This window comes from Symsagittifera roscoffensis, chromosome 1, assembly GCF_963678635.1.
Source record: "Symsagittifera roscoffensis chromosome 1, txSymRosc1.1, whole genome shotgun sequence".
Classification (NCBI taxonomy): domain Eukaryota; kingdom Metazoa; phylum Xenacoelomorpha; order Acoela; family Convolutidae; genus Symsagittifera; species Symsagittifera roscoffensis.
In genome coordinates, this window is record NC_087062.1 from 95,251,016 (window position 1) to 95,261,443 (window position 10,428).

The 10,428-nt window shown below is 37.3% G+C and overlaps 1 protein-coding gene across 1 annotated transcript in view; it reads right to left on the reverse strand.

The window, feature by feature from the left end:
* Positions 1-9,306, reverse strand: part of LOC134840978 (flagellar attachment zone protein 1-like) — a 57,399-nt gene extending 48,093 nt beyond the window's left edge. The window contains exons 1-11 of the mRNA XM_063856834.1: positions 9,162-9,306; positions 8,444-8,613; positions 7,897-8,043; positions 5,711-5,935; positions 5,230-5,424; positions 4,782-4,907; positions 4,331-4,480; positions 3,698-3,823; positions 3,258-3,506; positions 1,110-1,241; positions 854-976 (exon numbers count right to left, since the gene is read on the reverse strand). Of these exons, the coding sequence (XP_063712904.1) occupies positions 854-976; positions 1,110-1,241; positions 3,258-3,506; positions 3,698-3,823; positions 4,331-4,480; positions 4,782-4,907; positions 5,230-5,424; positions 5,711-5,935; positions 7,897-8,043; positions 8,444-8,613; positions 9,162-9,306 (1,788 nt within the window). The remainder of the gene's footprint in view (positions 1-853; positions 977-1,109; positions 1,242-3,257; positions 3,507-3,697; positions 3,824-4,330; positions 4,481-4,781; positions 4,908-5,229; positions 5,425-5,710; positions 5,936-7,896; positions 8,044-8,443; positions 8,614-9,161) is intronic.
* Between the last annotated feature and the right edge of the window lie 1,122 nt (positions 9,307-10,428).

Consider the following 10,428-nt stretch of genomic DNA (forward strand, 5'->3'; position numbering starts at 1 on the left):
GCTAACGCACCACTTGCGATACAAAAAACATAAGTCGAAAAGAGAAAGATTTTAAACATTTTATGCGATTCGGAGGGAAACAAACAAATTATGTTTTCCTCAAACGACCCAAAATTAGGTTAGTAAGCCGAAAAAATATAAGCCGAAATCATTTAGGCCTAAAACTTTTTTAAGCAAAAAAAATCAAAAAAAGGAAAATATACGAAATCAAGGCGAATAATAAAACTACAAATTGCAGGAGTAAATGAATACATAGAAAAGCAACTACAATGAAAACATAAAAAGCAACTACAATGAAAAATGCATACAGCAAAAAAAGACTAAAATGTGGCAACTAAGCCGACAAAACATAAGCAGAGAAATCATAAACCGAAAATTTTTGAAAGGGAATATTTCCCATTTGAAAATAAAATAGGTCCTGGTCAGATCCGAAACCAGGACCTTTGCCGTCCCAGGCGTATTAGTTACCTCCAGACTAAGTTTGCCGGACACGCTTACAAACTTGAAATCATTATGAACCAAGAGACCAAGTGATTCAAGAGACTCAGATAAACAAGTTGTTAACCCGAAAAAAGTCTATATTCCCATTTGATAACGCTTGCTAATCGCAAGCGTAAACACACCCGAATACAAATTTCCTTCCACTTTCAGTGTTGCGGTCGAAACAATAAAAGTCAACTGCCAAAAATCAGATTTGAGCGTGATCATTTTTCAGACTTTTCAACAATCTGAACAACCTGAACGACAAGATTACGATCTCATATCTTAATCGTCCTTATATAAAGTTAACGAACATATAAGCTGGAAGATTGTTGAAACCAGGAAAATTGTATAACAATTCGACTACACTAACCTCCAATTCGGGTTCGAATTCAAGTTTCTCGTTTTTCAATTGCGCATTGGCTTCTTTCATTTGGTGTATTTGATCCTGAAGGTTCGACAACTCCCGAGCCAAAACATGACTCTTCGCGTCGTTCTGAAAAAAGTTAAACCTAATTCGCGTTCAGCGGCTTGCAAACTGTTGGAAAATTTCGAATCGTCAACAAAATTAGACAACATATCCATGCACTGAAATAAAATTTCGTCGCAAATGTAGAAAAAAGATTTACCGGATCTGCCAAAGCGATTCTGATTGAATCAATTTCTTCTTCTAGGACACGCTTATCCTGCATTAGACCATGCTGACTGTCTTCCAACTGGACAATTTGCTCCTTGGCAGTTTTCAGTTTGTTACTCAGCTCCTATAAGAAAAAGAAATATATAGACGTTCAAGCACCAGGCTAAAAAAAATAGCTACGGAAATCAACAGAAAACTTTTCGGGGAACCTAGAAAACTTTGATTATTATCCTTTCCCTTTTCAACGTCGAGAAACAACTGCGCCTCGCCGATTCTCAATGTTTCATGATCTGACTGATCAAGGAAATATCCTCAGGCACCAAGAGAAAAACACGGTTGAATCGACTTCTGCATTTAGAGGCGGAAGAACCAGACAGATCACCTTATAATAATCATAATATTAATAATAAATTGTTTTCAAACGATATCTAGTTACAGAGTTATTTATATAAATTTACAAATACAAATTGGAATCGTTTGAGAGAACACCATTAAGCCACCACGGCCTATTTTCAGGTGTCTCATTCGATCTCTTCATCATTTCCAGCAAGGACAATTCCACTGTTTTTCAAGATTTATCCACAAAAAAATGTAAAAGGGCAAAAAGCAACAAGAATAACCGGTTGCTGTGCAATTAGAACAAAGTTGCGATCTCACGCCACGCACATAGAAAAAAAATTTCAAAGTGTGTCGTTTTTTGTGCATAATTTGATGAGAGGAGCTAAACGATAGCTTAAGAAAAAGTAAACTGGGCATGTTCGATTGCAGTTGTCTTCGAAAAATGAGTTATTTTTTGAAGTCTACCAATAATTTTTTTGTTAGGACTACTCTAAATGAAGCTTCAAAAACTAGTTTTCCTGGAGTAACATTAAGTTGTTCACGACTTCAAAAAAGGTTTTATCTTTTATAAAATCTACTCGCTCAAAACTAAACTAAACAGCAAAAAAGTCAACGCTTTTTGAAAGCCTTTTTATGTCATTCGAAGCACGATTGAAGAGCTTCAATATGATATATCTCTCGGCCCATTCTGATGATTATTTGGTTTTTGTGTGGGAAAAATAAAATCTTTTTTTTTGAAAAAACGCACCCGAAGACAAAATTCCACACTCCCTTTCTATGGAAGTTCAATGATAAGGTCATTGATTTTATGTTCGATACAAAGACAAGACAGAAGTAGACACACTATTCCCTTCAAAATCCTCTTTTCGTCACCGTCATTGAAACACAAAGGAGAAGCGACACTTCGCACAACTAACAAAACAAAGCAAACATGGCATGACAAACTCGCCGACAAAAATGAGGCGAAGCCGCTAAATCGAATTTTGTCCCAAGAAGCTCTTTGCTCATCAAACGACGCAATATGAGACCAAAATGTGAAATTAGCTTAAACTTTTTAAGCTCAAAATTCAAAAGTAAAATTTAAAACATCAAAAGCAAAAAAAGAAACGAAAACTGAAATTATAGTTTAACTTGCAACCAGAATTTAAAAAACTTCGAATAGAACGGGCATTTAAAATGCATGCATGCTTACAATAAGTCTTTTCGTTGACGCGAGTATATATTTGACGACAAATTTCAGACTTTCTGTGAACAAAGTTAATGAAGTCTAGTAGTTGCAATAATCAATCGCAAGGGTAACAACCTTCAGTGAAACGAACCTATGCGCAGAAAATCTGCAACCGAAATTGGAAAAAGAAAAACAGTTATCTGGATTTGGGTGGGGAAAAGTTTTACACAGCCGCGAAGCTGCGCTTCGCAAACACTAGCGAGTACACGACAAAAAACAGCTCTAGATAATGCAAAAAAAAGTAGAAATAAGCCTCGAATCAGTAAAAACTCATCTACGTCGCGGAATCGATTCTCCAACCTAGAGACTATGAGTCTCACACACTAACCACTCAGCCATGTACAGCGAAATTTACATATAACTCAACACTTTTAATGAACTCTTTTACTTGCCAAATAGGTTAGAAAAAAGAAAGTTCGTACTAATACACTAATGCTCGCAAGCTCACTAGTGTAAAAAAATTTCGTCCACAAATTCAGTTATCGGAACAAAAATGACAATTACGCGGTGCATATAAAAACAATGACCAGCTATTCGTAAGCCTTTTCGGTCTCACTTTAGTTCATAACTGACCTTCACTTTGGCCTGAGACTCTAGAGTCATTCCCTTTGCTTCATTTGCCTCCTCGATCAACACTTTGTTCAGCTCAGTCTGCTTCCTTATATCCTTCTTCAAAACTTCCCCTTCCTCTCCCTCCACTGATTCGGCCAATTGGTCCCTCAACTCGTTCAATTCCTGGTCCAGTCTGATGATGTCATCATTGGCGAAAGACACTTCTTTCTGCAGACTGAGAATTCTGTCTTCACTTTCCCTCTTCAGTTTCTAAATCAATACACAATAGTTCAAATTACATCCAAATTTGAGGTCGGTACAGAAAATGGACAAACAAATAAACATAGAAGAGCATGTTTTTTTATTTATCGACAAGAGTTTACTGGTTGGCGGATAGTCATTGAAAAATAATCTCATCGGAAATAGAAATTCGCAATAAGAGACCAACATTGTTCTGTTACCTGGTATTTGGCCGCTTCCATGTCCAGTTTTTCGTCTAACTTTTGGTTGCCACTACGCAGCTCTTGACACTTCTTCTCAGCTACTTCGAGGTCTTTTATCGTCGCGACAACCACTGTGTTCAATTCCTGCATAAATTATTGAAACAGGTTTCATCGAAATATTATTAACTGGAAAAATAAACTGCCGCACCCATTCACGATGGACCTTTTACACGACGTGAACATTTTTGTCGGATCCTCAATCCTTTTGAGTCTTTTTCTTTTCAGTTAACCCTGGAGATTGAAAAAATATATATATAAACTTTAGTCTGGTCTTAGAAAAACTCGGATGCTATTGGGAACACATGCAAAAAAGTAGGACAGTCTTCAACGAATTACTTTTGTTCAGCCTCAGCAAGAACTGTAGACAATTAAGTAGGTTAGGTACCGCATTTAAGAAAAGTGAAAACAAATCGATTATAATGGATGAAAAAAGGATTTTGTTGCCTCGAAAAATAGTAATAATATAATCCATGTATAATTGATTATAATCATTTTTTTTCACTTTTGTGGACACTGACAAGGAAACTGAATTATAAACGATTTTTATTCATGGAACTCCAATGCGGGGCCGTTCGGTCTACGCAGACCTACCTGTGGGTTGTTGGATGTAGATGTAGCGGTGGCACTGATAGCTTGTCGGGTGTGGTTTAGAGTGGCCTGGAGCTGTCTGCAGTCTCCCTTAAGTCTGTCTCTCTCTTGTCTCAACTCACTCACACGTTTGCCCTCATTCTTCGACAGGTGCTGAACAGAAAACAGAACAAAGTGATAATACGCTAACGCATAAGACGACAGTTGTAGAAAAGCGACAAATTGTAGCACTCAGACAGCGAGACAATTTGCAGTATTCAGACAATGCGATAAAAATGAGATCTACTAAATTAAATGGAAGTCAAACTGAGAAGCGACAGGGAATTTGCTAAGGTCCCCGCCTCTCAGTCTTAAGGTCGGCGGTTTGAGGCCCACCAGTATCCGTGCCCACAAACCTCAGCCCAGAAAAATCACATAACGAATAGCACGTATTTTTCTAAACTACATTACTCACATGTACTTGCGAAAGAGTGTCTTGGTACTGTTGAGCTACTCGTTCGTTTACTGCCTTCAATTCCCTATTTGCATCCAATGACTTCTTCAGCTCTTTGCGTAACACATCCTCTTCTTCCACACCAGACTGAAAACAGATTGAGATTAGAATTTTCGTTTTAAGTGCCAAAATGGCCGACAGCAGAGGCGAGCTGTATTTTGCAAACACAAGCAAAAAAAAGCGGTTAGGGAGCTCTTAAAACTCATTAAAACACAAGTAAAAAGTTAAAAGAAATTATATTATTATTATTTTTAAAAAATATGGTTCCGATGACTGCGAAATTCGAACCAAGCACACTAATATTTTTACCACATTCATTTTCGGGTTGTATGGGTCAAACTTTGCAGAACGGTTTCTGCATGGCAATTCAGTTTCTATGAAGATCTTTTTTGTTTAATCTAAAACTGACCGGTTGAAAGAGGTTCTCCCTGAGGTTGTCGACCTCTGCTTGCAGCGCTCTATTAGCTGACCTCAGCCTTTCAATCACAGTGTTCGAATTCGTCGCTAGATCTTTATCCCCACCACTTGATTTTTTCGCCACTCCAGTAGGTGAAGTCGCCACAGACCCGGACAGAGTGGACGACGATGAGTCAAACACGAACTCCTACAATACAAGTCAGTGAAAGACTCCTACATATAAAAACGTTCGCTGCAAGACGCAGATTAATTTCATCACAATCGGTAAAATAATGAAATTCTTGATAGGATAAAGTTGCTCATTTGAAAAAACCAGAAAAAATGAGCAACGGAAGCAATTCAAACAAAAAAACGGTGATGTTCAATTGTCAAAAAATTTTCGCGTTGTTAATCAATCAATTCACTTCTGAAATTTTGGAACCCTTCCGAAGTACACGAAGCAAGCAAGTCTTAAAAAATGACAAAAAACCTACCCTGAGTTTGTTCTGAGTCTTCTGTAGTTCGTCCTTGAGAACTTTGTTGTCCTCGTGCATCAAAGTGTTCTCTCTCTCCGCCTCGTCCAGGTCATTTTTCAGCATCTTCAGGAGCTGCTCCTCTGTGGACTCCTGTTTACTACCTTTAGTCCCTTTCGTAGTAACAGTAGTAGTGTCTTCAGGATCACCTTGGTTAGGTTTTTCAGTAGACTGCGACTTAGACGGCTGAAACAATAAAACGTACTATTTGTCACGAGCCAAAAATATCCAATAGTTTCTTAAAAATGATCATTTATGAGCTCCAAGTCGGCATTTTTACTCAAGGGCGAAGCGGAGCTTTGCATTTTTGTGATACAAAACTAAAGCGCAATCAATATTCTAATATATTTTGGGTGACCCAAAACCTACAATCGAAAACTCAATATTCTATGGAATTTCTATGCAAACAGTTTTTCGAAAAATTATTTATAAAGATAACTGGCAGTGGTATCACAACATTAACACAGAAGTGCAGGTGCCCTTCGAAAAATATTGCAAATAGCAGAGAACACAACTTGGCATGCAGCTGAAAACTAAATGAAACATAAAAAAAACTGAAAAATACAGAAAGAGAAACACTAAATAAGGACACCAAAAAATCTACTTAAGCGTCGGAAATTATTTTTTAATTCAAATCTTGACATTTTCAGGACAACGGCAAAATTTCTGCTGCAGAGTCGAAAAAAAATCGCAATAAGTACAAGCTTCGCAGAGAGAATTTCAGCAAAAACCATCCACCTCGAGAAAAATTGATCGAAGATAATTTGTGAACGCTAAAAATCTTTCCGCCAGCACATGCTCTGTTGAGAATTTGCTAAACAATTTCAAGCAGAAAGGGTCAGCTGAGCTGATAAAATGTTCGCAGAAACCTTCTACGCAGAAAAAAATAATGGAAAAATATTAGAAAAACAGACAAAATTTGAACATCTCAATTTTTGAACTAAACACAGATGCGAAGCTACAAACGCAAGAAATTACAAAGTACAGAAAATTTTGAAAAATAAATGACTTCTACGGATTTTGGACACCCAAGTACTATCGTCGACTGCCGTTCATACCTATGACAGTGGAGTTTACAGAGACCAAACGCTAGTCACTAATACATTGGAGAATACATGCTATAAAACTGCTTATACAATGCAGCAAAAAATCAATCAAGTTGAGCGCTATTATTTGCGAATTAGGTTGGAAAAAGTACAGTTATGAATATGACACTACGCTCACTAGCTCGCATGTGTAAAGAGACAGTGTTTATAAACTACGCACGCTAGATTGACACTAGGTTAATTCCAATGGTTCAATAAAACCAATTTAAATCAGCAACAAGGACAGCCGGTTACTGTGCAAGAAGCACAGAACTTTCCACTATAGTCTTAAAAAACACCAGAAACTTGTTCAAATCAGTTTCATTTTTCAACGTGATGAGATAAAAGGAGCTCCAAAAAGCTAAAAATTAGGCATATTCGACAGCCATAGTAAAGTAAGCAAATTAAAAAACAATTTTTTAGAAAAATGACTAGAAAAACAAAAAAAAATTAAGAAAATCCAAAGTAATTACTACAAAAATAAGTAAATGAACTTCGAAAAAAAAAGTTATCGAATACCTAATTGTTCCAAACAAGTTTGGCAAAAATTGAAATGATACTATAAAGCTTGCTTGTTTTAAAAGCGGTAATTAGGCCAACTTAACTTGGGTAGAAGAAATTCGAAGAAAAAACGGAGTTGTTAGTCTTACAAATCAATTTTCAGCCAAAACAGAACTTGAAAATTTGTAATCTTTCTCCCATTGTACGAACAGACATAAGAACTCTGAATTTTTATTTGGACAATTAATACGAGGCAACTAATCTGATAGAAAAAAGCCTTCCGCCTTTAACCCAAAAAAAAACAATAATTTAACTAAAAAATAGTCTTATTCGAGTTAGTAGCTATTTTTCTTTTATATGTAAATGTTAATATTATAAAAAGTACACAGTAACAGATAATTAAACTTAAATTTCTATAAAATTGAACATGTCAGCACTTCGAACAGTGAAAAAAAATGATTGCAAGTGACCTTGAAGAAGTGACCGAAAAAGTACAAAGGAGAATTATTTACAGGAACATAACATCCAATTCCACAAATGTGAATATGAAATATTTTTTACCATGGTTTCGCTTTGCTGTTGGGCGAGGGCGACTGCCTGTCTGAGTTGTCTCTTCTGCTGTCTCACAGTTTCCTTAAGGTTCTCATTCTCTCCCTCAACTTCCTTCAGACCTTCCAACCCCCTCAGCAGACTCAGAATCTCGTCTTTCTAAAAATCATTGACCCAGAGGTCAAATGAGCATCAACCAGTCAGGAAGGGTTTTGGATCTTCACAAGAAAAGGAGCTGACAAACTCCGGAAATTTTTTTAAGGTCACTCGATTGGATTTTAGGAACTAGATAGGACTAAAAAAAAAGCTGTTGAAAAAAAACGGATCTTGTGAACTATTTCCCCTCCCCTTTTGGACCTTTCTCCCACCCCCCCCCCCCCCCCCCCCCCCACCTATACATGTATTATTTTTGACAACCATTTCTGTATAAAATAAGCACTTCAAAAATGTCAAACAAACGTAGACTCTGAAAAACATTTTTCAAAAACTTTGTGAGAAGAATTCACACAACTGCATCATCAATTTTTCTATCTGAATACATTTTGCAGCAATAATTTACCATGAAATCCTTCTGCTTGTCAAACTTTTCTTTTTCCTCATTCAGCTGTTCGTTTTCTAATTTCAACTTTTCGCATTCTGCTATCAAATCTGCTATTTTAGGCTGTGCGGCTTCCATTAAGTCCCTTGCTGCGTCATTCGGCGAGACACCTTCGAGGTCCGCGGACGCTTCTGAAAACAATACCCGGGTTGAGCTCACAATAAAAATTAGCGATAAAAAAGTGAAAAAAAAACAGCGATTGCCATCGATGAATTATCGCTAATTTAGCGCTGGAAAAATTATCAATTTTTTTATCGATGGATTATCGCTAATTTAGCGCTGGAAAAATTATCAATTTTTTTATCGATGAATTATCGCTAATTTAGCGCTGGAAAAATTATCAATTTTTTTATCGATGGATTATCGCTAATTTAGCATAAAATTTTCGGTATAACTTTTGAGTACCTGACGGTTAATTCAACTTTTACGGCGTGAACATAACGTTCGTGACAACTTTGTTCCAAATTTTGCAAAACAGTTTGAATTGAAACCGAAATTCATCTTACTGTTCTAATTGGCTGGTGCGCTTGCATTAAAAAGTATGATCCTTCATGATTGAACTTTAATAGGTGAAAGTCTCTTCTTTAATTCTTTTTGTTTCACGTGCTAGTTGATTAATGAAAACTTTATATCTAACTTTATAACGTAGTCTTTGAACAATGAGAAAATAAGAACTCACCGGAGAGGATTTCCCTGATGACAGAAACAACCGGTGTCTCATTCGCAGTCGAAAACTCTTGAATTCTATTTGCCGATTGGTCATATTGAGACTGCTTAGAGGCCGAACCAGATAATGGAGCACCACTTTGAGTTTCAGTTACCATAGCCTGAAAGACGCCAGCCAATCAACCAGTAGTGTGCCGAGGAGGAGGGGGGATTGAGTTTGCCAATTTTTCCTAAGGGTCTTCTACTTTGGTATAATTTTAAGACACTGAACTGTTCGGAACTTACGCTTACGGAAGGTTCCGAGCGGATGATGCTATTTACTCCCAAGATACTCTGAAAGCGGACGGGATACTCCCAGGATACTCCGTTTTAGCTAGCCAACCTCAAAAATTTTCTAAAGGCGCCAAAATAACTATATTTGAGGGATGAACGCGCGCGCCCGAAAAACGCAAAATAAATCATTTTTCTTGTAGCCTGTTGTTATAGCCTGACATTTCTAGTCGGTTGTTTTCTGAAATTTGCCGGCGACGCAAAAATTTTTAGACTAAATTGTCCTTATAGTATTTTCGGAGAGCTCGGAAAATCAAATCGGTCTACCTACAAACAAGGTTGACAAAAATTTTCAAAAAACCGCCCCCCTATAAAAGTTTCTGCGCCCGCCACTGCAAAAAACCCTGCACAATCACTACACTGCGAAGAAATACCTTTAACTCTTTTAGACCCGACCCAAAAAAAAAGAACCAGTAATCCATCCACTGATTATAAAACATGACCTCGTCGATACTCTAGGGGGGAAAATGAGTGTTGTGCGTGTATGTATGCGTGTGTGCGGGGGGGGGGGGGGTTGAGTAAAAAAAACTACTCATGCATGACTGCAATGATTCTCACATCCTCTATAGAAGCGATCGTTTCCTCTAGTTTAGCTTTCGCTTCTTTCAGTTTAGCGTTTTCTTCCAGCAGAGCAACATAAACAACATCATTATCTGCTTTTCTCGATTCAGTGGACAATTTAGTTTTCGGCTTTGTATGATTTGCGTCTGCTTTGTTAGAAGCCACTTCTAACTTGAGTTCCAGAATTTCCTTGTCCTAAAAACAAATCCGGTGACATAGCCAGTTAAAATTTTCAGATTTGCTAAAATTTGGCGAGTACGCCGAACAAGCAAGTCAAACCTTTTCTTTATTTACAGTTCCAAGTCGTGTGATCTCAGCCTTCAAATCGACAAACTGCTCTTTCAACTTCTCGTTATTCGACTTGACCAGCGCCAATTGAGCCGAAGGTT